At 47.9% G+C, this 27182-nt stretch overlaps 1 protein-coding gene across 2 annotated transcripts in view; it reads left to right on the top strand.

Moving 5' to 3' along the window:
• Nucleotides 1-27182, top strand: part of Amotl1 (angiomotin like 1) — a 98047-nt gene that overhangs the window by 48096 nt on the left and 22769 nt on the right. For both annotated transcript variants that reach the window (XM_052752445.1, XM_052752451.1), the window contains exons 2-6: nt 77-226; nt 2526-3480; nt 16909-17197; nt 19071-19215; nt 20171-20260. In XM_052752445.1, the coding sequence (XP_052608405.1) occupies nt 77-226; nt 2526-3480; nt 16909-17197; nt 19071-19215; nt 20171-20260 (1629 nt within the window). The remainder of the gene's footprint in view (nt 1-76; nt 227-2525; nt 3481-16908; nt 17198-19070; nt 19216-20170; nt 20261-27182) is intronic.

Below are 27182 nucleotides of genomic sequence, written 5' to 3'. Positions count from 1 at the left end.
ATGTGGGGGGCGTGAGTCACGCAGGAGGGAGGGGCACGTGATTGGCACTAACACACACATCGCTTTCTTTCTCCAGCTCCTCCCCGTGCCGGCTACAACCCCAGCAGTCCTGTGCAGATTCTAGAAGAGCCCGCCTACTTCTACCCAGACTTGCAGCTCTATTCTGGGAGGCATGAGGCATCCGCTTTGACAGTGGAGGCAAGCGGAGGCCTGAGGGGGAAAAGCGGTGAGTCTTTTTGCTGTCTGTGTGCTAGGAGCACGGAGGAGCAGAGTTTCTCATTTTCAGCCCTTCTGCAGTAAGTAACCCCTGTGCCTGTGGCTTCACTTTCCACCACTCTGCTTACCCAACGTCAATGGTAATCTGAAATATTAATTGAAAAATGCTAGAAGCAAATAGTTCATAAGTCTGAAATACTCTTAGGGCAGTATGTTGTCATAACGGAGCTATTTTACTATTGACTATCACTAATAATCTCTTGTTATGAGTAATTTGTTAATTTTCTACATGTGCGCGCGCCTGAGTTGGATCCCAGAATGTAAAGAAACTGGGCGTGGTGTGCACGCTTGTCAGCCCAGCTCTAGTGAGGTGGAGAGAGGCAGGTCCCTGGAACTCACTGGTCTAGTTATTGATTCCCAGGTCCCAGTGAGAGATTGTCCCAAAAGACCAAAGTGACCTTCTCCCCCACCCCAAGGCTCAGAGAATATTGTGGGAGAGAGGACAGAAATAGTGAAGACTTGGGAACAGGAGGAGTGGAGCTCTGTTCTCATGACATGTCTGTGGCATACTTAGGCTCCCAGCAGCTGTGGGACCTGCACAAGACCAGCCCAACTCAATCAGGCAATATCCCAGCTGGCAGCACTGAATTTAGCAGGTTACAAAAAGTTAAAAGAAAGAAAAGGAGAGGATGGTAGGGTGGGTATGAAGTGATGGCGCCCGAGGTGGATAGTAGGATCGAGATACATCGTTTATGTGTATGGAATTGTCAAAGAACAGATAAAGGATATTCTGTTAAGAAAAATAAGGTTCATGGCCACCGCACACACAGGTGTACCCAAACAAGCATGCATATTCACTTCTACACACACCATAAAAAAGACTATTTTCTATGTGACTCCTTCCAGGAGACTCTTCATGTCTTCAAACATAGGAGCTTCAGAATTAAATCATCTATACCCAATTATTCTCTGCTCAAATTCTAAATACTTTCTCCTGCCTGTTCTCAAATCATTTGCCTCTTTTCTTCCCTTCTCTGCTTTCATTTTTTTGTTTTTGCAAATAAGTCAGAACTTCAAAATAAATTCCAAACCTTAGTAAATAAGGGACCTCCTCCTTTCAAACAACTTTCTGGTGGCGATATCTCGGGGTGATGTCTCGGGGTAAAACCATTTCAGGAAGGATCCCAGGGCTCCTGACAATGTGACCCCCCTTTCCAATGTAAAAAGAATTTAGTGGTTTTCTTGCCAGGCGAATGAGATGGCCTCTGAAATCCACAATGGCTGTCTTCCCTTGGGTTGTTTGTTTGTTATAGTTGTTACTGTCTGGTCTCTTTGCTGTCTCTCTGTGTAGCCCCGGCTAGCTTGGAACTGACTATACAGACCACTGTACTGGTGATCTCTGGGACAGGGAGGGAGACAATAAAGATTTTGTGGATCCGAGACAGAGGAGGTCAGAAGCAAGAGGTTTGGGGCTGTTTGGAATCTCCCAGCAACTGGTTAGCAGAGCCTGGGCCTGGGGAGGGGAGCGCGTGGAAGAGAGTTGGACAGAGAGAAGATTGGGACAGAATCTGGGCTTGCTTCTGCTTTCTTACTGTCTGTCACTAGTGTGAAATTTCTTGATAATAACCAAGAAATGAACAAGACACGGGATGCAGGAGTTGAGAGGGAAGGATGGTGTGTTGGAAGGAGATGGCTGTTAAGTGCTGTCAGTTGCCATTGCAGAGGCAGGACCGTGACTCAGGAGCTGAAGACAAGTGTGGCCATTTTGTTCAGTGGAGCTTGGGGCATACAGACTAGAAGAGGCAGGTAGTGTAAATGGAGCCGGGAAGGAGGGTACTGAGGCAGTGGCCTGGGTGCTAAACCAGAAGAACATTTAAACAGAGGGTAAACAATCAGGTTGAATGTTCTAGAAAGGTTACATGTGTAACATGAGTCCCAAAACTCAGGTTGGATTTGGTTACTAATCAGAGCAGAGTGTGTGATATTTGGAACAGGGGGACAGCCAATGTGGGTTGCCTTTCTGTGGACAGCCCTGAGAGAAGGAAAGGAATGATGGAGAACCATCATTAGAGATCTGGCAGAGGGCCGTGGGTGGTTTCATGGAAGACTTAGGTCAGTTTCTGCCACAGTAGGGCTGTTAAGAAAGGGAAAGGAGGAGACAGGAAAGGGATTGAAGGGGCGAGCCATGTCCCGTGAGGCATTGTAGGGTGGGTGGAGGTGCTGGCACCTCCGGAACCCAGTCTTTAAATGACACCCTATTGGTGTCTCCTGGAGACAGCCTGTTAGCTCGGTTCCTGTTTGTCTTTCAGTGGAGGACCCTCTCTCCAACTTCCACTCCCCAAACTTCCTGAGGACCCCAGAGGTGGAAATGAGAGGTTCTGAGGATGTGGCAGCTGGAACAGTGTTACAGCGGCTGATCCAGGAACAACTGCGCTATGGCACCCCAACTGAGAACATGAACCTGCTGGCCATTCAGCACCAGGCCACAGGGAGTGCAGGGCCAGCCCACGCTACCAACAACTTTTCTTCCACGGAAACCCTCACTCAAGAAGACCCACAAATGGTCTTCCAGTCAGCCCGCCAGGAGCCGCAGGGTCAAGAGCACCAGGGGGACAATTCGGTGATGGAGAAGCAGGTCCGCTCCACTCAGCCTCAACAGAACAATGAGGAGCTGCCCACATATGAGGAGGCCAAGGCCCAGTCTCAGTTCTTCAGGGGACAGCAGCAGCAGCAGCAACAGCAGCAGCAGCAACAGCAGCAGCAGCAGCAGGGACAGGGGCCCCTTGGCCACACGTACTACATGGCCGGAGGTACCAGTCAGAAGTCCCGCACGGAGGGGAGGCCCACAGTCAACCGGGCCAACAGTGGACAAGCACACAAGGACGAGGCCCTGAAAGAGCTAAAGCAAGGCCATGTCCGATCCCTCAGCGAGAGGATCATGCAGCTGTCACTGGAGAGGAATGGAGCTAAGCAACACCTCCCTAGCTCAGGAAATGGAAAGGGCTTCAAAGCTGGAGCAGGGCCATCCCCGGCCCCGCCGGCCTCGAAAGCACTGGACCCTCGTGGCCCTCCACCCGAATACCCCTTCAAGAGCAAGCCAATGATGTCCCCAGTCAGCAAGAACCAAGATCATGGCCTTTACTACAGTGACCAGCACCCTGGAGTACTCCATGAGATGGTCAAACCTTACCCTGCACCTCAGCCTGCAAGAACAGAAGTGGCCGTCCTGAGGTATCAGCCACCCCCAGAGTACGGGGTCACCAGGTAACTATCAACTCAGCTTTGCAAGCTCAGCCATGTGTTTGTGTTTAGTCCTTGGGAGGCATGTTAACTTTTTATCAAAACTTTTCCCTTGTTTGTGGTATTTAATAAACCATCTGGGGGCTCAGATATGCGGAAGGCAGAAGCTAGGAACGTCTTCCTTTCTTAGCAGAGGGCAGCTGGGAATGAGTTGTTGTGTGTGCATGCACGTGCATGTGTGTGTGTGTGAATGTGGTTATACATGTATAGGTGCATGTGGCAACCACAGGAAAAAGTTGGCTGTCTTTGGTGGTATTCCTCTGGCACCATCCACTTTTTTTGTTGTATTTTAGACAGGATCTATCCAGAATTCACCAATTAGGCTAGGCTGGCTGGCTAGGGAGTCCAGGGATCTCCCTGTCTCTGCCTCCCCAGCACAAGCACATGCTGTTACACCCAGCTTTCTTGATGTGGGTTCTGGTATGAGCTGGGTCCCTGTGCTTGTAAGGCAAGGACAGCCATCTCTCCAGCCATCAATTTGTTTTGTAGCTTTTTTTCTGTTATATTAATAGACTATTCCCTCTCCCCTCCGAATTCCCCTTCCCACCTCCCTCCTTCTCTTCCTCTGGTTATTGAGTCAAGGTTTTACTAGGTAGCCTATGCTGGTCTTCAACTCATGAGCCTCTTGCCTCTGCCTCTCAAAGCTGGGATTATAGGCATGCACCACTATACCTACCTTTAAATTTTATCATCATACAATTTAGAGATACCTTCTCTGGCCTTCATGGGCACTCACACACATCACATACACACACACACACACACATATCACACACATACACCACACACACATCACACACATCACACATACACATCACACACACATCACACATATCACACACACACATATCACACACACACCTCTCTCTCACATACACACATCACACACACATATATCACACATTCACACACACACCACACACACACACATCACACACACACACCACACACACATCACACGCACACATCACACATACACATCACACACACATACATCACACATATCACACACACACCTCTCTCTCACATATACACATCACACACACATACATCACACATTCACACACACACCACACACACACACACACATCACACACACACCACACACACACACATCACACACACATACATCACACATTCACACATACACCACATGCACACACACACATCACACACACACACCACACACACATCACACGCACACATCACACATACACATCACACACACATACATCACACATATCACACACACATCACACACATACATCACACATATCACACACACATCACACACATACATCACACATTCACACACACACCACACACACACACATCACACACACATACATCACACATTCACACACACACCACACACACACACACACACCACACACACACACACACACACACACACACACCACACACACACACACTCACAGACTCTAGATGCTAGAATGGAGGCATTAACAAGACCATGGACGTCCTTTAGTCCCACCTCCTTACGCAGACGTGAAGATAAGGCATGGAGTGTCTGTGCAGGTGCAGAGCCTACAGCTCTGGTAGCAGGGCCTAGGCTGCAGCATCCAGCTTCTTGCTCTTTTGTTTGGTTCATCTTACTGTAGTGTAAGTGTGCCTGCAGACTGATGGTCAGGTTCAGCATTTCTTCCTGTGTGTGCTCTCTGTGCAGCCTCAGTCCACAGATACAGACGTGGTCCCTTCCCCAAAGGTCCTCGAAGCGTTGTCTCTGGGGAAACCGGTATCAGAACACATTGCTGCCGTTAGTGTGATGTTCAGCGTAGAAATATGCAGAAAGCACTACTCGGTTGGATAGGATAAAAAGTCAGAGGAAGATTAAGGAAGCTTCCCAGAGGAGGCAGCATTGACTGGGTCTCAAAGGACTGATAAAAGCTGTAGGTAGAGGTAGAAAGCCATCTCTAGAGGCAGGAAAGCCAAGGGAATGGTGCAAAGCCCAGTGGATAGGTGTGGAAAGCTGTGACAGAGAATGTGTGTGCTCTCTGGACATTATGCCAAGGAGTTTAGTGTTAGTCTGTTAGGAGTGAGAAGTGTGGTGTTTTCAAGCAGACCCTGCATGCTGGTGGTTAGTGACTCGCTTCAGTGGTGGTTCAGGTTAGACAGGGAGACGGGGCCCACGAGGCCTTTCCAGGAAGGTCAGAGTCCAGAGAACTGGCGAGGGTGTCCAGGAGTAGAGGAGTGGTCTCTGCTAAGAGAGGCAGGGAAAGAGAACTGAAAGGACTCTGACTGGCATGTGTTTGAGGCAGTTGGGCATGTCACCTGGGAGAGAATGTGGGAGTGGCCAGCATTGAAGGGAAGAGCATGGTCCCTGAGAAGCCAGATGCCACCTGCTGTTATTGGACATCATCAGCAGAGAGGGTTTGTCTGTGTCTAAACTGAATAAATTAGAGCTCCTGATGGGACCCCAGTGTTTGGGTACAGGATCCACCTGGCTCTCCATCTTCTGGGAGGGGGCTGGGTGCTGGCCCCTACTCCCCAGCTCTGACACGTTTGACTCTAGGTGGATTTGATTGTCGTGTTTCTGTTCCTGTAACCAAATCCCTGGCAAAAAGCAACATGTAGGCGGGACACTTTATTTTGGCCCATGGTGTGACAGAGCATGGTATCTGTCATGGCCGGGAAGGTGTAACGGAGTTGGAGCGGGGTGGGGTATGGCCTGACCTGTTGCTCCTTACATCTCTGTGGACCAGGGTGCGGAGACCCTGGGCGGGGGCCGGATGCCAGCACTCAGCTGATTTTCTACTTAAATCCCTCTTTGTTCAGTCTGGAACGTGGTGCCACTCACATTCCGTGTGTTTCCGCTTCAGCTAAGCTTCTCTGGAAACACCCCACACACGCCCAGAGGTGTATCTCCTGGGTCTAAATCCAGTGTAAATGGGGATGAGCCGTTGCAGTGTGGAATGGCCGTTGTGAAGCAGCCTGGCCGGCCCTGAGCCCTCATGAGCAGTCCATTGCATTCTTCCAGCATGACCTTAGCCTGACTCTGCGATGGAGCCCAGGAGTTCGCTCAACTTTCACCTAAAAGCGGTCACACTTCTGGTGTTTGCGTCACACTGCCATTTCATAGATCAACCCAAACATTTCTCTCAGCCTCTAGAAAGTCTTCATAGTGATGGAAAATCTTTCCAAATGAAGTTTCCTTCTTCCTTACAGTTTTTATGGTTTTGTGTTACTTATGTGTATGGTGTTTTGCCTTGCGTGTATGTCTGCACTGCTTGAGTGTCTAATGCTCCTGGAGGCCCAAAGAGGGTGTCAGATTCTCAGGAACTGGAGTTACAGATAGTCGTGAGCCACCATGTGAGTGCTGGGAATTGAACCCGGATCCTCCGTAAGAACAGTCAGTGCTCTTGCAGAGCCGTGTCTATCAGCATGTAACCTGGGCCCTCTTTATTTCTTGGCAATAAACCAAAATGTGAGGTGGGTCATAATGTGAGGTGAGGAGCAAATCACTTCCTGGAGGTAACCCTGGTGGCTTGGGCAGAGCACCGTTCGTCTTGAAGTTCTGAGGTCAGAGACAAGAAACGTCCGAAGAATTAGAGTGCCCTGCTAAGCCTGGCGCTGGAATTTCCATGCCACATCAAAGTATCTGAGAAGACGTAATAGACTGGCCATTGAGACTGGCCCCAGGGCTATAAGGCCACTCTGTGAACACAGCCGTGGCAAGCCAGCCCGGCTCCAGCAGTACAGCCTTTGGCCAGCTACATAAACTGTCTTCACACAGCCTGCTCCAGACATGCTTCGCAGAGCCTGAACTCTAGGGTTTGACCCTGAGACTCAGTGGTGTGCAGCATTATGCATGACCCAAGAGACAAGCAACGCTCCTAGGAATCTCATGGGGCAGTTCCCTTTTCTGGTGCTTAAGGGGGTTGTACGTTTGTAATGACGATGACTTAGGAAGCTGCAGGCTATTGGGTACATGCCATATACAAGGCAGCATAGACTTCCGGACCAGGATGGGCCCTGACTGAGGTCCCTCGGCCATCTTCCTGCCTGATGCTGCAAGAGGCCCTGCTTGGGATCCAATGGATACCTAGAAACTTGGCCCCAGCGATTACGTTTTGAGACTTTCTCTTTCTTGCCTGCAGGCAGGTCTGAAGAGTGTGTGCTAGAACTTGGGACGAGAGTCTGAGCCCCAGTCACTCATAGAGCTCTTGGCCTGCTCCGGCGCACTGAAGGGGGAGCTCTTGGCGGTGATGTCATCCCCTTTAAGTCCTGTGTAAACAGCTAAGAGCAGTCAGTGGCCCAGACACAGTCGACCTGCAGCATCGTGGTCCCTTCTGTGAATGAGCTCAAGCGGCCACACGGAGGACAGTGCTGAGAACAGGAGAGCCAGGGCTGGGGCTGCTCCAAGGAGGTGGCTCTGTTCTTCCTGGGCTCCACTTTCCTTTTCCTTCACCTGGAAATGAAAGTGGGTCACAGCGAGGACAAGATGAGACCAGGACTGTCCTTGTGAGGGTGGTGACTCCCTCCACCCCCAAAGCAAACATTTGGTTATTAATTCTGACTCACTCGTGGTGGCTTACGGAGTGTGCGCTGTTAATGGTCATGAAGGCCTGAATGACATCCAGGCATGGCTGGGCTTCTCTACCAAGCAGTTTGGAGTCTATTAGTCAAGATACAGCTTTGTTTTCCTAAGAAGTCTGTCTATGCTTTAAAAAAAGAAAGAAAGAGAGAGAGAAAGAAAGAAAAGAAAGAGAGAAAGAGAGAAAGAAAGAAAGAGAAGAGAAAGAAAGAAAAGGAAAAGAAAACTAGAGCTGCTAAAAATTGCATATTAATCTTGTATTTCCCAATAAACCACTAATTTTGTAAAACATGGGATTTACAAGCTAGATGTAATCAATCTTGAATACTTCTTGTTCCTATGATTTATATATTTTAATCAGGATCATGTATAAAATAAGACTGAAACCTGTTTTCTCTAATATCTGTTTCAATTTTCCATTACAAATGTATGGCACTCAGTCACCTTAGTGGAGCACTCAGTGGGCCATGGAGCACCGTGGCAGGAAGGCAGAGTTTTCCCCAGGCTTACTGTATGCAGACACTTGGTGTGGCTTCTCTTCCTTAACCTTTGCAACCATTGTAGGAAATAGGGACGAGGGGGTGGGGCGATTGGGCAGAGAGTTGTAGCAGTGTCTGCGGCTTGCTCCCATTTGAGTGAGGTCTGTCGTGGAATGTGGTCAGCACTGGCTGTAGACTAATGACTGTTTTAGTCAGAACCACCTTAGGAAGAGGCGAGCAGCTGTTGGTGAGGGACTCTGGAAGCCTTTCTTCTCCGCCTGCTGAGCCTGGCCATGTCTTTGCCCTTCATCGTGGCTCAGTCGTGTCTGTTCAGCAGAGGGGCTTTGATTTCTAGCTGCCGCCTGTTTGTCGGTCTTCTGCTCATCTGTGAATGGACTGACTTGACTTGTGGTAGGTAGATACCTGTAAAGCAGAGGAAGGTGGGGTTTGGCCCCAGTCTTCTATCCCAGGCTGCTGAAAGCTCTGAGAAGCCAGGAGCTGTGGCTTTCCTTGCACAGGGCTGGCTTCTTGCTTCTTGTCAGAAACATGGCATCACCGTCACCTTCCTCCTCATTCAGTTCAGTGAATGGGCAGTGGATGTCCTGGGCTGTAGCTGGGGAAAGCTGCAAGTTTGACCAGATTGTGCTGCTACTATAGTCTCTATCAAGATGCATTGCGCATTTCTTCCCTAGAAATGTGATGTACAGGGTCATTGTGCTAACTAGTTTTATGTCAACTTAACACAAGCTAAAGTCATCTGAGAGGAGGGAATCTCAATTAAGAAAATGCCTCCATAAGATCGGGCTGTAGGCAGGCCTGTAGGACATTTTCTTAATTAGTGATGGATGTGGGAGGGCCCAGCCTATTGTGAATGGTGCCACCTCTGGGCAGATGGTCCTGTGTTCTATAAGAAAGCAGGCTGAGCAAGCCATAAGGAGCAAATCAGTAAGCAACACCCTTCCATGACCTCTGCATCAGCTCCTGCCTCCAGGTTCCTGCCCTGTGTGAGGTCCTGCCCTCACTGCTTTTGATGAAGAACTTTATATAGAATTGTGAGTGGAATAAGCCCTTTCCTCCCCAAGTTGCTTTTGGTCATGGTGTTTCATCAGAGCAATGGTAGCTCTAACTAAGACACCCTCTGGGAACATGACAAATGGCATTCCATGGAGGAGAGGGAATCAAGCGGGAGGCACGTGGACAAGGAGGAAACGTGTGACAAATGGACAATCACAACTGTGTAACCAGAGGACAAGTTAGCAGGAGCACGTACCTCTGCGTGTGGACGTGGAGGGTCTGACTACGGGCCAGTGCCGTGTTTGCCAAGCGATGGATTATAAGAAGGTTGGAGGCCCCTCTTATTGTAAGTCAGAAGTAGCTGGAAAAGGAGTAAGGGGAGAATTTGGCGAGTGTGTTTCTGAAATGGTGAATTAGGATTTGTAGTTTATACAGTCATGAAAATGAGCCAATGCCTGGCACCCACAGGTAAACCAGGCCCCTTGGCTGCTCAGTGAAAACTATACATTTCCCTCAGTGAAAATGAGGCCATGTAGCTTCACTTAAGTTCTACTGAGTAGGTCAGACTCACTGTCAGGGAGTGTCAGCCAGCCTTGGTGGTGCACACTTGTAATTCTAGCACTTAGGAGGCGAAGGTAGGAAGGTCAGTAATTCAGCCGAGGTCATTATTGGCTACATGGCAAGTTTGAGGCTAGCCAGGGTTACATTAGACCCTGTCTTTAAAAAAAGGAATTCAGTAATTTAGTAATTAGCAATTTAGGATGAATTCTGGCTGGATCCGCCAAGTATAGTACTTCCTTCATGTGTCCTGAGAAACAACCCTTGGGTGTGGGAATTTAAAGAAGCCGGGGTCAAGTTCAGGTCACTTTCCCAGGAAACCTGACACAACCCCAGCTGTAATGCATAACGGGGGCAACTTCCTCACACAGAAGGGCCGTCTTCCCACCCACATAGCAGGGATTCTGAGTTCGGTTGACTGACAGTCAAGCCTTGGGACCTATGGTTGTTCGCAGGACCAGAGGCTACAGCTGGGGACCTCTGCTCCTTCACTTTGCAGAGCTCAGCATCCTTTCTTACTTGATTGTATCTTTGAGAGTTTTGTTGTGTTGCCCATCTTGACCTTGAGCTTCCAGGCTCAAGCAGTCCTGCCCCAATCAGCCGGTTGAGTGGCTGGGATTAGGGGTGTCCGTTGTGCCCCCCGTCCTCATCTGTGTCATGGTATAGACAACAACTGAGTTGCTTCCTTACATAAACATCATGTTTATTGTAGAAGTTATATGTATGTCTTTCCTGCTAGTTTATCCCACAAAGAAAGTATTGATCTCCATTTTCCTTGTTCAAACACAACCTGTGTTAAACACTCTATTCATTACATTGCTTTATGGAACAGAAAGTTTTGAGAAAATACTGTGAACTGCAAGGCTCTTTAAAAGTGTGAATTTTTTCTTTTGTGGCTTTTTATTATTTCATCTCATTGTTTCTTTTTCTTAATTACTAAAATAACAATGCTGATTATTTTGTTCATATTTACTAATTTTTACATAATATACATGTATTGCTTAGGTAATAATTGTATTAGTTATTTTCTCTTCATCCTGACCAGATAACTGAGAAGAAAGAAACTGAGGAAAGGAGGGGTTTATTTTTGGCTCCTGGCTTACTGAGGACTACAGTTCCTCATGGTGGGGAAGGCGTGGCTTCCAGACTGTGTGGGTGGTCACAGTGTGTCTGCAGTCAGGAAGCAGAGAGAGATGGACACAGATGCCTCGCTGGCTTCTTCCTTTTATCCCTTTTATCAGTCTGGGCCTCTAGTCTGTGCCCACATTCAGGGTGGGTCTCTCCTTGGTTAAACTACTCTGGGAACATCCTCATGGACACATGCAAAGGTGTGTCTCCTAGGTAACTCCAAATCCAGTCAAGTTGATGAAGATGAACCATAATATGAATTTTTAAAAAACTGGCTACATATATCCAATGAAAAAGAATAGCAAAAAATAAAAGAAACAAAGAAAGAGCCATAGTTCCACTAACTGGAGACAATCCCTTTTATTGTCTGTTGGGCTATGCAGTAAGATTCTGTCTCGTAATAAAGAAGACACAACAGGAGTCCCAAGAGAACTCTTGAAAAAAAAAAAAGTTGCGTAAACGCTTGTTGTGCTGACTTATTGAATGTATAGATACATTCAAAACTTGCTTCAGTTTTTATTTCTGTTAAGGTTTATGTTGGAAATTACATATTTGGATGTTTTCACTTTCTCTTTTGTAAACTATTTAACCACATTCTTCATCTGTTTACCCACTAATTTTTATTTCCTGCTGTATTTCACAAAATGTTTGTCAGTCAGACAATCCATTTTTTGTAACTACTGACCTGTGGATACACATCGAGTTTAACGCACAGAATGTAGCATGCACTTCCCGTTCTGTGCATTCATGGTCTGAGGCCGCGTGGGGACAGCTGGGCATTTACCACTGAATTCTGGATTGGCTTCCAAGGAGAGGCTGTTTGGTGGATGTGCAGTTTGGCCCTGTAGCGGTGCAGGGCAGGGCCAGTGAAATGACGTGGCAGGGAAAGGCACTAACCATCAAGCCTACTGACCTCAAGTGGAAGGTCAGAGCTGTCTCTTCAAGTTATCCTCCGACTTCAGCACATGTGCTACGATGGACATCCACATGCATGCATTTGCATGCACACATATATACATACACATGCACAGCACATTCATACACCTGTACAACCCATACACGCATGTACATACACAGGTACATACAGAGGCATGCACACATAATCAATCAAAATGTGATAGAAATACTGTATGGGCATGTATGTCATAGAAAACTTTCCAGTGTCCCCTTTCATAGTATATTTTTTATTTTGAAACTCTATTAATTTGGGGGTTGGGGATTTAGCTCAGTGGTAGAGCACTTGCCTAGCAAGCGCAAGGCCCTGGGTTCGGTCCTCAGCTCCGGAAAAAAACAAAACAAACAAACAAAAAAAACCCAACTCTATTAATTTGTATTAGTTTGTGAGATAACATACTGGAATATCTAAAGCTCTAGAGTACTCATCCAATTTCTTCTCATGGTTAAGATGTACTATTTAGTTGAACTAGGATTTGTAATTTGGATGCTGGTCATCTCTTCAGTTGGAAGCCTTCATACATTCTGCTTTGGACAATTATTTAACACCTTTCTATTTTTTAAATTGTGTGTGTGCATGCGTGCCACATGTGGTGGTTGCCCACAGAGACTAGGAGATGGTGCCAGATCCCCTGGAACTGCAGTTACATGCAGTTGTGAGCCACCCAATGTGGGTGCTGGGAACCAAACTCTGGTCCTCTGCAAGAGCAGAATGTGCGCTTAACCACTGAACCACCTCTCCAGCCCCTTTGTAAAATATGAAAAGACACAGATGAAATTTATTTAGAAGTCTATTTGCTGATTCACTTCAAACATTTAAAAGACATGTTTGTGCTGAAGGGATGATTTAGTAAAATGCCTGCTGCACAACTTGAAAATTTGCGTTTGGATCCCCAGAACGTGGTGTGGTGGTGCCTGCCTGTAACCTCAGGCTGGAGGGCAGAGACGGGAGGATTGCCCAGCTGAATCGATGTATTTCAGGTTCAGTGAGAAACTCTGTCTCAAGAATTGAAGGCAGAGAGTGATTCAGGAGAGACACTGGACATTGACCTCTGGCCTACAGACACACATGCCCCCAAATCTTCGTGCACACATCCACACAAACAAATATGTATGTAGCACTTAGATATAACAAAGTCCAAACAACAGACTCCTCACACTCTAGCTAATCCAGTATCTAAAATATTATCTTTCAGCAAGTAATCAGTCTGAAAACCATCGAGATGTTTTCTTATTTCGTCTTTGTGTTCTGATGCCTTTCCTCAGAGCACGTGCTCAGCCACCTCTGCATCTGTTTTGGGCCAGCAGGAGTGAGATCTGAGACTGGTGACGTGTTCTGATGTGTCCCGGCGGTGCCCTGAAGTGGCTCTGGTTTTTTGCCTCCATTCTATGGTGCTGACAGAGGGGCCCTGGTGTGGTGGGAGTGTGTGGTTTGGGAAGTGTTTTTAACTTTGGACAGAATGTCAGCTCTGTGGTTCTCTGTAAATCCTGAGAGCCTTAATTTGCATACTTATGAAATAGAATAATGTGCACCTGGTGTGGGAACAGTGGATGCCCAGGTTAGTGAGACGCAGATTAAATCAGTGCTATTCATGCCACAGCTGTTTGCTGGGAGAATGTAAAGACTTGTTTAATATGCTTCTGAAGGCTGTTCTATGTTGAGAGGAACATGTTACTAACGACCTGTTTCTCCAGACAGAGTAACACAGGGGAAGAGCAGAGTTACTGTTGCTGTGTAAGGATCTTCACGATCCCAGGTCTAAGTGATTGTGATTGGAAGGGGTTATCCCCTTCATCACACAGCAGAAGTTTTGTCTCTTCTTTGAAAAGCAATCATACAAATAGGAACCAACTTGGTCTCAGAGCTGGGGATTAGATCAATTAACAGAAATGACTGCATGTCAAGTTACTATGAGTCGTAAGCGTCTTTTGTTGGAAAAGTTGCACACTAATAATTAGATAGAAGAAAAGGCACGCGTATAGAACATTAAGTAATATTAAAGCATAAATTCGAGAGTAGAGATAGCATAAGGCTGGCTGTAGCAGGTCGTGGGGGGGGGGGGTAGGACAGCGATGGAGGTTCAGGTGCACATCCTGGAAGCCAGCCAAAGAGAACGGCTCAGGCCATTCCTGACAGAGCCAGCCCTGGGCCTCTCTGTCTCTCAGGACACTGCTTTCCAGATCACGCTGTCCCTGATTTTCTTACCTGACCATGACCTTGGGGAAAGGAAGGCTTTTAATTCTAATTCTTACTCAGATATATTAAGAAAAACCAGTTCACTAGATAGAAACAGTTCACACCTTTGGTATTTCAAGGCTCCTTTGGTCATCTGAGAAAGGAGCCAGACCTGCTGACCTTCTGAACCTGTATTCTCAGGAGAACAGGCCAGCAGAACATGCTTTTATTCTTATGGGTGCTCAGTAAGGTGGCGAAGGTCTACCTCGCAGACAGGGTGGTCCCTCCACGGATGTGGTGTGGGTGCTCTCTACAAACTCAGCATAAACCATGTTCGACTCTCTCTTGCCTCTGTTTTATCAAATCTAAATAGACAGTGATATCCTGTGTGTGTGTGTGTGTGTGTGTGTGTGTGTGTGTGTGTGTGTGTATACATACAGGTGTGTGCAAGGGCACACGTGCCATGCTGTGTGTGTGTGAGGGACAGAAGATAACCTGTGGGAACAGCTTCTCTCCCACCATGTGGGACCTGGGAACGAACTCAGGTCGTCAACCTTGGTGGCAGGCACCTGTCCCCACGGAGCCAGCTCATCAGCCTGATACCTGCTTTATAAAGGTCAAAGTGAGACGATGCCTGTAGCACAGGCTAACCATGGTGGATGGTAGGAAATGCTCAGGAGCTGTTAGCCATCGTGAAGCTTTGAGGGCTGCTCACAAGTGCCCCAGGCCCGGCTCTGTACGAGGATACAGTGATGGAGAACGGCTGGTCTCCAGGGGTGGGTGTCAGGTGGGACGCTCCACCACAATCCAGCGGGGCAAAGTGGCTCGCAAGTTGTCAGTTACAGCCTGGAAGTACAGTCACTGTGTTTCTCAATAAAGGTGGTCTCGCATGCCCTCTTTCCCGCTCTGGTCTCTATAACTAGGAAGTGTTTATTCTGGTGGTGGCCCACCATCATGTTGTCTCTGGTGAGGGCAGGCTGTTCCTCGGCACGGGAATGATAACCCATGTGCCTGCCTGACTCCATGGTGCTCTTCACACTAAGCCAGGCAGCAGGGACGGGAGGACCAGACATCAAGACTTAGTGTGCTGTTTGTTCCTGTACCCGGGAGGTTGCTGTGAGGAGCTGCTGACTTAGCTTGAGAGAAAACACAGTGATTCTCATGAGACAGGTTAACAGGATAGTGAAGGCAGAATTTAGGGGGATAGAGACAGGAGGTGGAGATTCGTGATGACAGGTTGAAACCCAACACCAGGAATTCAGCCATTAAAGGACACTGTTGGTTGGGTGTTTTGTTTTGGTCATCAGGCTAGATTTGAAGTCTGGATGTTTAGACCTCAGATCAGACAAATCAGAACATCGATCTTTGCCTGTACTTTTCCATTAGATTAATTAGTACCACTACCCATTTCTCACTAAGCCCCAAATCTAGAAGTAATATTTTATCTTCTCCCTTTATCTCCTCATCCTTCATATACACACAGCTTCTCCCCTGGGCCACACCCAGACCTCCTTCCTGGGCTCTGCTCTGTGCATCGAGTTCCTGCACATCACTCCTAGCAAGGCAGCCCCGACTGGCCCCTTCCAGAGGCGTGGCTGCGGCTTGCACGGGCCCTGCCACCCCTGCCTAGCGTGGCTGCGGCTTGCACGGGCCCTGCCACCCCTGCCTAGCGTGGCTGCGGCTTGCACGGGCCCTGCCACCCCTGCCTAGCGTGGCTGTGGCTTGCACGGGCCCTGCCACCCCTGCCTAGCGTGGCTGTGGCTTGCACGGGCCCTGCCACCCCTGCCTAGCGTGGCTGCGGCTTGCACGGGCCCTGCCACCCCTGCCTAGCGTGGCTGCGGCTTGCACGGGCCCTGCCACCCCTGCCTAGCGTGGCTGCGGCTTGCACGGGCCCTGCCACCCCTGCCTAGCATGGCTGTGGCTTGCACGGGCTCTGCCACCCCTGCCTAACGTGGCTGTGGCTGCCACAGGCCCTGCCACCCCTGCCTGGCGTGGCTGTCTGCCTACAGTGCTTTGTATGGATTTGCTTTGTTCTGCTGAGTGATGCCGGCTGGTGCTAGTCCCGGCCGTAGGCCTTGTGCCCTGGCCAGTTCTATCCGAAATACGCCTTTCCCCCACTTCACCTTCCGTCCAAGCCACTGCCCCCTCTTGGCTGCCTTACAGACTTCAGTCCGAACTCCTGCCTGTCAGAGACTCTTTCCCTGACCTCTCGCATAGAAATGGCTTCTCCAGAATTCTGTTCTTTGGAGGGTAGGACTCCACTCTCAGCTTTGTCTAATTCTAGTGTGGCTTGCCTGTCTCTCCTACAGAGCAGAGACTGGCTTGTCCACTGTCGTTCCAGTAGCCAGTGCTGGTGAGAGGAATATGATAAATGCCTCTGAGCCTGAACCTGCTGCTTAGCTGAGTGTGGGGAAGTGCATGGGTGGCCCCTGCCCAGGGAAGCCCCCGTCACTGCCTGTGCTGGTGACCTTCCTTCCTCCCCCATACTTCCTCTGGAGTCTGATGCCGGGTCCTCTCTTCCCTCACAGCCGGCCATGCCAGCTCCCCTTTCCATCCACGGTGCAGCAGCATAGTCCCATGTCCTCTCAGACGTCCTCCATCAGTGGGCCCCTGCACTCCGTCTCCCTGCCTCTTCCGCTTCCCATGAGCCTGGCAGCTCCACAGCCTCCACCGGCCTCCCCCAGCCAGCAGCTTGGACCAGATGCCTTTGCGATTGTGGAGCGAGCCCAGCAAATGGTGGAGATCCTCACAGAGGAGAATCGTGTGCTTCACCAGGAGCTTCAGGGCTGCTATGACAACGCCGACAAGCTTCACAAGGTACGTGACATGCTGAGGTAATTGGATGGGCCTCGGGAAGGAGAGAGGTGCTGTCGTTGGCGGGACACTGTGGGATGCTTGGGTTTCTTTTCTGAGCACAAATATGTTCATAGAGATCTTACGAGTCTGACGGCCTGTCTTGGCACTTCCTGTTTTGAATGCAATTCAGAGGAAGGAGTATCCTTGGCAGCCATACCATGAACACAATTCAGGACACACCGGCCACTCCTGATAGGTCTGGAAGAAGCAGAAAGGCATTGTTGAAGAGTGGGTGAAGGAAAGAGCCAACTCCTACATAAGGAGGCCGAAGGGAGGATCATGGTCCCAAAGGAAGCTTGCTCTCTCAGCTCCACCCCCCTTAGATGATCTGTCTGCTCCATGGAGGGACTAAAAACATGGCTCTGACCTGGTGACGAGGGTGATGCCACAAGGGCTTTTCTACCCCAGAGCTTAAGGCTCTGCCTTCAGCAGTCACTTGAGTTCCACATGTGCGCATCTCTTTCGGTCCTTTTTTTTATTCCATTCATCTAAACAACTTTTGTCAGTTGGCTTACAAACTAGTGGGTTCCACCCTAACATTTTCACACACCTTGACACTTGCTTACAGTCCTTTTACCCCCATTGCAAAGTCTTGTCCCCTCCGATGAGTCCCTTTCTCCCCCAAACAGCCCCTTCACATTTCATGCTCTATACACATAAATTTAAAAAAAAAAAACAACAAAACTAGAGTCAGTTATGAGAAAAAAACATATTGTCATGTGGTTCTGAGTATGGCTTACTTCACTTACACCATTTCCCTGCAAATGACATAAATTCATTTTTCTTTATAGATGAATAAAGCTGCACTATATTAAATCACATTTTCTCTACCCATTTGTCTGTTGGATGGGCGTCTAGACTCATCCCATGTCCTGTCTGTCACCTGGTCTGCGCTACACAACACTGTGCTAGAAGTTGTGAGTTTCCACTTGGAAACGCCACCATGCTGGGTTCCCATTGTGACAGTGCCAGCTACTTGCTGAATCTGTCTTCACAGTAGGTTAGAGGCTCCATGGATTCGTGGTAAGATACGAACAAATGAGCTCACACCTACAGTTTAAATCCCATCCCTCACAGTCCTTCATATGGAGAGGTTTTCTACTGCACATCTGTTTACAGTTAGGTTCAAGTGTGTTCATTCTCCATAGAGCTGTTCCACAGACAACGGTCCGTAATGAGCCCAGCCTGGCATGGAGACAGGAGCAGGGTCTCTGGAAAGGACAATGTGCTTAGAGTTTGGAAGTCTGAGTTTCAGTTGGAATTCTTGAGTTTTCCCTCACTTTAATATCTTCCTTATGTGAAATTGGAACTTCATTAATCATTATAAATGATAATACAAAAATAAGATATTTAGGGGCTGGAGAGATGGCTCAGTGGTGCTTGCTGCTCTCACAGAGGACCTGAGTTCTCAGTACCTGTATTGGGTGGTTCACATCTTCTTGGAACTTCAGCTCCGGGGACCCAACACCCTCTTCTGGACTCCTTGGATACACACACACACACACACACACACACACACACACACACACACACATGCACAATAATAAGCAAATAAATCTTTTAAAAGGGACGTTTCAGTTATACTTAGATGCACTCCTGACTCCTGGGAGACTTTACTGGGTGATGTTAGACAGCATGGCCAGATTTGAGAGACTGTCTCTACAGGGTCACGGACACTCTTACAGGGCAGGAGGAGGAGCGAACTGGAGTAGATGTGAAACTGGAGACCCAGAAAGGGTCCATGAAGATGCAGCCTCACACTCAGGGTGCTGTGCAGCCAGCGTTGCAGACCCCCTGTCACAAACGCCACTTTGATTCGAGGTCTTTCTTACAGTTTGAAAAAGAGCTGCAGAGGATTTCGGAAGCCTATGAGAGCCTGGTCAAGTCCACCACCAAGCGTGAGTCTCTGGACAAGGCCATGAGAAACAAGCTAGAAGGCGAGATCCGGAGACTTCATGACTTCAACAGAGATCTCCGAGGTGCGACCTGGTCTCTGATGCTGTCACTGTCAGGGGTCTTCCATGGTTACGTTTCTCTGTGTGTGTGTGTGTGTGTGTGTGTGTGTGTGTGTGTGTGTGTGTCTGTGTCTGTGTCTGTGTGTGTGGCTTTCTCTGTGGCTGCGTGTATGTGTGTGTGTGTGTGTGTATGTGTGTCCGTGTGTCCCTTTCTCTCTGTGTGTGTCTGTGTGTGTGTCTCTTTCTGTGTGTCTCTGTGTATGTGTCTGTGTGTGTGTTTGTGTCTGTCTCTCTCTCTCTCTCTCTCTCTCTCTCTCTCTCTCTCTGTGTGTGTGTGTGTGTGTGTGTGTGTGTGTGTGTGTGTGTGTGTGTGTGTTTACTCCAGAGGAGAACTTTTGAGCGTTGGTTTTCTCTACCTTGTTGAGGTACGGTCTCTCTTGGTGTTTCTGCCATAGTTCATGCTCCAGGCTAGCTGACTGATGAACTTGTAGGTGATTCTCTCGTCTCTTCACAAGAGGACTGGGGTTATAGATGCAAACCACTGCTTTGTTGTGGGTCTGGGAATTGAACTTAAGTAGTCTGGCCTTCATGGTTAGCCTATTTACCTGCTGGACTGCCTGGCCAGCCTCACCCTGGTTTTCTTTTTTGAAACTAGGTCTCTTGCTGAGCCAGACGCTGGCTGATATCACTAGGCTGGCTGACCATCAGGCCCTGGGGGTCCTCTTGTCTCCACTTCCCAGAGCTGGATGACAGATGCAGCTTTTACATGAGTGCTAGGATCAAACTCAAGTCATTATGCTGTGAGAATGAACTTTACTGAGCCCGTTCCCAGCCCCACAAGGTTCTTATGACAGCTTGGTGAATACCCTCAAACCGCTCAGTCTGGGCCCCTGCCTGATCATCTCTCTTCATACGCAGCTCTTGGTATGGACCATATTTCTCCGTGGTGTGATGACTTGGGCTCATTTCTTCTTTGTAGACCGACTGGAGACAGCCAACAGGCAGCTGTCCAGCAGAGACTATGATGAGCACGAGGACAAGGCTGCAGAGGACCATTACATGTCCCAGAGTGAGTCTGTGTGTCTGCAGCTTTCATTTTTAGAATACAGGGGACCGAGGCAAGACTCACACTAGCTTCTAGTAGGTTCTGTGCTGTTTTCTTTCTGTGAGTTAATTTAGCCTGTGACCTGCAGTCCTCAGATGAGAGTCTCCTCAGTCCGTCAGGGGAGAAGCCGAGGCTGACAGGCCTCAGCTCAGTAATATTGAGCCTGTCTGTGTATTAGCTAGTCTTCTGTGGCCGTGACAAACACCTGACTGAAAGCATCTTGTGGGAGGAAAGGTTTATTTTAGCTCATGGTTTGAGAATACAGCCTATCATGGTGGGGAAGGGCGTGGCGGGGGGTGCACGTGGCGGGGTGTTCGTGATCGGGTAGATCAGGAAGCACTCTGCCTGCTTTCTCATTTCCCTCTTTTCATTTAGCTTGGGACCCTGGCCCACATTCTGGGACGGGCTTCTTTCCTCAGTCATTGCTCTCTGGAAGTGCCCAAGGCGTTTCTTAACCTAATGAAGCTGACCTGCAGCTCCTCGCTTGCCCATCATCCCTTCCAGGAAGCACAGTGCTTCCTGCACTCACTGTTTCAAATAAGTCATGACCTTTTCTCCAGGAAAGGACAGGCTACTCGGTGGTGGCGCTGTTAGTGTCACCACCCCTCAGGGGTGCTCTGGACAGGCCAGGGGTCCAGGCCACTACGTCCTGTACACACTCCATGGGAATCACCGCACTACTCATCCCCGGGCTTAGTGTCCCGGAAGCCTCTGAGTCCACTTCTTTTAGGAGTAGGGACAGTGTCTTTGTAAGCCTCCAGATTTATTGGGAACATATTTTATTAATTGTGCCAGAGGCAAATGATAGCATCAAATGGGTTTGGAAAAACCATCAGCCAAGGTTTGAATTTCTGCAAACTCATTGCATGAGCCAGAAATGTAAAACTGCAACTGTCATTTTTTTAAAAAAGCTGTTTAGAAAATTGTATTCTGGTGTATGTCATAATTCTTAGCAACATCATGAGGAAGTGCTCACAGCTTAAAGACAACTCAAAACAACGAAAATTACCATATTCAAGAAGTAGTCATCCGTCTTCCCATAATTGTATCCTGATGTATGGGTTTGTCAAAGCCCTAAATTCCTAAGACTGAGAAATAATTCGCTGAATTTTGTGATTTTCGGTAATTTGGCCTAACTTCCTTTCCAGCTCCCAAACTGACTCATGATTGGATCCAGTTTCAAGCCCTGCCTTTATTTAAATTGCCTCTTTGGCAAGGGCTCACTGGCCAAGCAGGCCTCTGCCTCACATCCCTTGCAGTCTTGCAGTAGTTGATTGCTGTGTGCTCCGGAGTCACAGAAACAGCTGTGACTCTTTGACCCTTTAACTCCTGCTTTACGGAACGAAGGTGTCTGTTCATATTGATGTCATACATTTGCTGTCTCATCTGAGCTTATGTTGGAAAGTTGTGCTGACTGGTTTTATGTCAACTTGACACAAACTAGCATCATTGGAGAGGCGGGAACTTCAACTGAGAAAATGCCTCTGTAGACAAGCCTGTAGGGCATTTTCTTAATTAGTGATTGACATGGAAGGGCCTAGCTCATTGTAGGTGGTGCTACCCCTGGGCTGGGGTCCTGGGTGCTATAAGAAAGCAGGCTAGCCGGGCGGTGGTGGCCCATGCCTTTAATCCCAGCACTTGGGAGGCAGAGCCAGGCGAATCTCTGTGAGTTCGAGGCCAGTCTGGGCTACCAAGTGAGTTCCAGGAAAGGCGCAAAGCTACACAGAGGAACCCTGTCTCAAAAAAAAAGAAAGAAAGAAAGAAAGAAAGAAAGAAAGAAAGAAAGAAAGAAAGAAAGAAAGAAGAAAGAAAAAGCAGGCTAAGGAAGCCAGAGGAAGCAGGCCAGAAAGCAGCACGTCTCATCAGCTCCTGCCTCCAGGTTCAAGTTCCTGTCCTCACTTCATTCAGTGATGGACTGTGATCTGGAGGTGTAAGCCAAATAAATCCTTCCTCCCCGACTTGCTTTTGGGCATGGTGTTTCATCTCAGCAATAGAAACCCAGGGCCTCTGTGCTATTTGCATGGACGGTATGGACACCTTCCTTTTGGATGACCGTGTGTCTTGACAGAGGGAGATATGCTGGCTGTGCTCTGTTGGGGTGTAAGTCTATCATGTAGTTCATGTCATGTAATGAGCATTCCTTTGGTCTCCCAGCCAAGGCTGATGCTGATGGAATGATAGGGTTTGGTGTTGGTGAGCTCACATTCCTGAAGACTTTTGCCTCTGGCTCAAAGCTGAAACATCAACAATCAGGCATTGAGGCCCTTCTGGATTTATAGGGGATGATTTGTTCTGCACCAACATGCTTTGCTGGCCTTCAAAGGCATAGACAAAGAGGCCACAGACATTTGTCAACTGCTTAGAGGTATCCCAAGGTTGATGTGTTAGGTTATTGAGTCTAGGCAGGGCATTTCAGACAGGCTTGGTAATGGTGCTCCTTAACCAGTCTACCCACACATAATCTTCACAGCACATCTTCCCCCTTTCCTCGGTGTTATAGGATTCAAAATGTTGTGCTCTTCTGGTGTGGCTAAGAGATGGACCCAGGATGTTATTCCATATTTACATAGGACTTTTTCCTTAGTGAATCCTGAGAACCTTTTGAATACTGAGAAAATTAGCACATCCCTGAGTTACAGTGCAGACATTCCCAGGTGTTTGTACTTGCAAGCATTCCTAGTGCTGGAGAGTGCCATGCATGTATGGTGGCTTGAATGGCATGTCCCCCAGTCTCAGGAATTTAAGTACTTGGTCCCCAGCTAATGGCGCTATTTGGGAAACTTAGGAGTTGTGTGGCCTTGTTGGAGAAAGTATGTCACTAGAAGCAGGCTTTAAGAGTTTAAAGACTTTCTCCTTTTTGGATTGGCTTTCTCAACTTCCTGCTTACAGTTTGAGATGTGAGCGCTCAGCTGTTCCTGTTGCCATGCCTACTTCCTGCTGCCATAATTCCTGCCATGATGGCCTCTTAACCCTCTGGAACCATATAAACTCTCCTATAAGTTGCCTTGGTTGTGGTGTTTTATCACAGCAATATCAAAGTAACTAATACAGCATGCTACTGGAGTAAAAAAGTCTCACCTAGCTGTGAACCAGCAAGCTACAATACCAACCTGCCTGTCAAAATATGTCCACAGGTGCAGTAGTGGCAGAAACATTGTGGGGCAACCAACCACTCTCAAACTTAGATTTCAGGCCCACCCCACAAGATGTGATCCGTGCCTCACACTGTTAATTAGGCCAAGAACATGTGGGATCTAGGAGAGAGCATGCTACATTATTCTACTAGAATAATGCAAAAAAATGGCTAATGGCATACTCTTGTACCCATAGATGAGGGCATCACTCAACCCTCATCAGAGAAGCTTCTCCTTACAGTAGGGGGTGATTGATTATGATGTTTGTTATCTTACAGATTTTCAAGTAACTGCACTTAACACCTTCCAGGTTTTATGTCATGTTTCGACTTCTTTTTAGTTTTAGGCCGTGTTAGACATAAATCTAAGTTCAAAACACTATTCAGCAGTGCCTTCTTAAAAGATGGTGTGATTCCACTGTTGATGTGTAATGTTTTGAAGGCCAGCTAGGTAGGCAGAGTAGATAACAAAAGAGGAGGGACTTACCTTGACCAGAGAGAATAGACGCTTTAATATAGGGGCACTTTAGTGTCTTCTACTGAAACAGCAGCAGTCAGTAATGGAGACAGGGCCAGAGAAGCAGATGATACATGACTAGGGATTGGTGGCCAATTGGGTAATGGCAGTATGGAGCAGATATGACCAACCAACCAGATAGATGATGTCATTAGTTACTTTTCCATTGATGTGGCCAGATACCCGACAAGAACAATTTACCGGGAGAGACGTTTATTTTTGGTCCAGGTGTGAGGGGATAAAGTCTATTCTGGCCAGTAGGGCGTGGTGACAAGAACATGAAGTGGATGGTTGCATGGAGGAGGCAATCAGGAAATGGGGAGGACAGGAAGTGGATATAAACCTCAAGGCCCACCCCTGAGTGACTTACTTTCTCCAGTAAGGTCCCATCTTCTGAAAGTTCCACAGTGTCCCCAGATAGCACAACCAAGTGTCCAGTTTTCAACTCCTGTTCAAACCCTTACTAAATAAGATGCAGGAAGTACAAGTCTGGGTCAGACGATGAGTTAGAGTTGAGCTACAGAGTCTTCCCCTTGCATCTGTAGCCTCGGAAACAGCTGTAAGGAAAGATGCAGAGATATGCAGGATGTTGCATGGGAGATTCGCTCCACCAGGCTTTCATTTGGCATGTGGATAGAGAATTACAGGCATGAAGTACCACATCTCTTCCTTGTTATTAACATGTTCTGTTACACAGTATTCTTCCAGAAACCCTAGTGTTAGAAAAGGTCATCAAACCCTAGTCATCATAATTCCAATATCACTCATCCAAGGGGCAGCATCCTTTTCAAACTAGTCCTTTGGAACTCTAGCATTTGGTTCAGAGAAGGGAAAGACAGTCTAACATTAGTAATGACACATGGATGCATGGATAAGGGCTGGGCTGTGGGGTTGACAGCAACCTTGGCTGATGCAAAAAAGAGGGAAAGAGGAGGTATGTAGGAAGTAGCTTCGCTTTTTTGCTTGGTGTTCACCCTGATGCAAAACATGTAAGTACAAAGGGACAAGCACCCACATACACAAAGAAGAAGAAGAAGAAGAAAAGAAATGGGAAGGAGAGAGAATGCCTGTCACACACAGCAGCCGGAGTGCTTTGCTGAGCCCTTGCGAATGTTTAATGGCAAAGCCAAGGCTAGAATTGGGGTTTGCTTTTCCTTATCTTCCCTCTTTTCCCAAAGGTCAACTCCTAGTGCTGGGGACGCTGACAGTTTCACAGTTTACCCTGAGATGCATCCTGGGGCGTGAACACAAAGTTCATATATTGGAAGTCTTGATGTCCTGAGGGAACAGAAAGAGACTGAGAGCCTCCCAAGTGGGTTCTGGTAGAATTCACATGCCACACTCTCACTTCATTGATCTCTCACTCAGATCCAGTGAGAACAAAACATCCTCTTCAAATGCTCCCAGTAAAAAATATAGACCAGAACAGAATTTAGAGTTTTGAAAAACCAGTTTTCTCAAAATGTCTGTGAAAGCAAATGTACTCCCACCCCTGCCAATAACAGAAATCAGATAGAATATGGGGAGAGAAACTCTGAACCCTGTTCCTTTCAATTAGGTTTTGGAACTGTTTTTATATTCATGAATTACAGTGAGAGCCCACAGCTATATCTCAATGGAACCAGAGAACACTGGAGAGGCAAAAGATTTGAAATTCACAAAACCTGGTCTTTACCATTAAAAGCAAACGTGCACCCACCACTGGTCTTCTTCTTGCTTACAAAGGAAACGACAGTGAAAAGTACCTGTTCAAAGAGCTACATAGATGACGGCGGGGGTGGGGGTGGTTTCAGAAGTTATAAGGAGGGATGGTAGTTAGTCACTGCAGAAATTAAAAGGAGAGAGATGGTGTTTGGTCACTGCAGAAGTTATAAGGAGAGAGATGGTGTTTGGTCACTGCAGAAGTTATAAGGAGAGAGATGGTGTTTGGTCACTGCAGAAGTTATAAGGAGAGAGATGGTGTTTGGTCACTGCAGAAGTTATAAGGAGGGATGGTAGTTGGTCACTGCAGTGGGACAGAAGAAACCCAAAGTCTAGCTCTGCTCTGGGAGTGGGTTTTGGTGACCTAAGTCACTGAGCTCCTTTCTAGGAAGTACACCCTGTCCCCAGCTGAGCAGTAGTCGTCTGTCTCCCTGAAGCATCCTGCCCTTTGGCCCCACTGACATAACTTGCTATTGCAGGTACAGCTCAGTTAAGTGAGAAGGACACCCCAGTGGGTGCCAGGCACCTTGGGTTCCTGTTCTGCCTCAGCTGGCAGTGGGCCCGGACACAGGCCTTTGCTCCTGGTCTTCCTCTCCTTACCCACAGTGCTAAGTGTGCTTGGTTTCTGTGTGCCCCGTGCCTTTCCCTGGTGACTGTTGACTAACAAGGGCAGCTTCAGCCTCTTTGTCATCACACCCTTTATCCAAACCCACCTTTTCTGCAACTTTGGGGAAACGCTCTTTCAGTTGCTGCTCAGCTCAAGGTGGTGGACCTCGGTGCTCGAGAGCTGCTTGTTTACATCTGTGAGTGATCGCCCGTGGAGGGAAATGTTTGATGAATGAATGCACCCACTGCAGCATGCTGGCTTAGCTTCCAGTGTGTGTGGCTGGGAGGGCTGGTAACAGTCTGCAGGTGTCGCGATGCAGAGAACCAAATCCTGCTGAAGCTGCTGTCAGAGTTATGTGTTTCTGTTCTATAAATATGAATATCGTGTGTACGGTTTTGCTAATTACCTTTTATCAGGCCTTCTTGTTTGCTTTCTGTTGCTGTGATAAACACCAGAACCAGCCAAGAAAAGTTTGGGGGAAAGAAAGGGTTTATTTAGCTTACAGATTACAATCATCGGGGAGGCCAGGGCAGTAACTCCAGGCAGGAACTTGGAGGCAGGAACTGAAGCAGAGACCATGGAGGAGTGCTGCTTACAGGCTTGCTCCCCCACGGCTTGCTCAGTTTGCTTTCTTATACAACATGGGGCCACCTGCCCAGCGGTGGCACTGCCCACAGTGGGCTGGGCCTTCCCACCTCAATCATTAATTAAGAAAATGTCCCACAAACTTGCTTACAGGTGAATCTCATGGAGGCATTTTCTTGACCGAAGTTCCCTCTTCCCAGATGACCCTAGCCTGTATAAAGTTGTTGAAAGACTAACCAGCAAACTCATCAACCATGATGGTTTTTATAGTATGAGAGGCTGCATGGGGTTCTTTTGTAGGATTTAATAGTTTAACCAACCCCTTACTCTTTTTTGCTTATAA

Source organism: Peromyscus californicus, unplaced genomic scaffold (genome assembly GCF_007827085.1).
Source record: "Peromyscus californicus insignis strain IS unplaced genomic scaffold, ASM782708v3 Scaffold_11__1_contigs__length_118956290, whole genome shotgun sequence".
Taxonomy (NCBI): domain Eukaryota; kingdom Metazoa; phylum Chordata; class Mammalia; order Rodentia; family Cricetidae; genus Peromyscus; species Peromyscus californicus.
The sequence above is the reverse complement of the archived record's forward strand: the minus strand, read 5'-3'. Positions and strand labels throughout refer to the sequence as shown.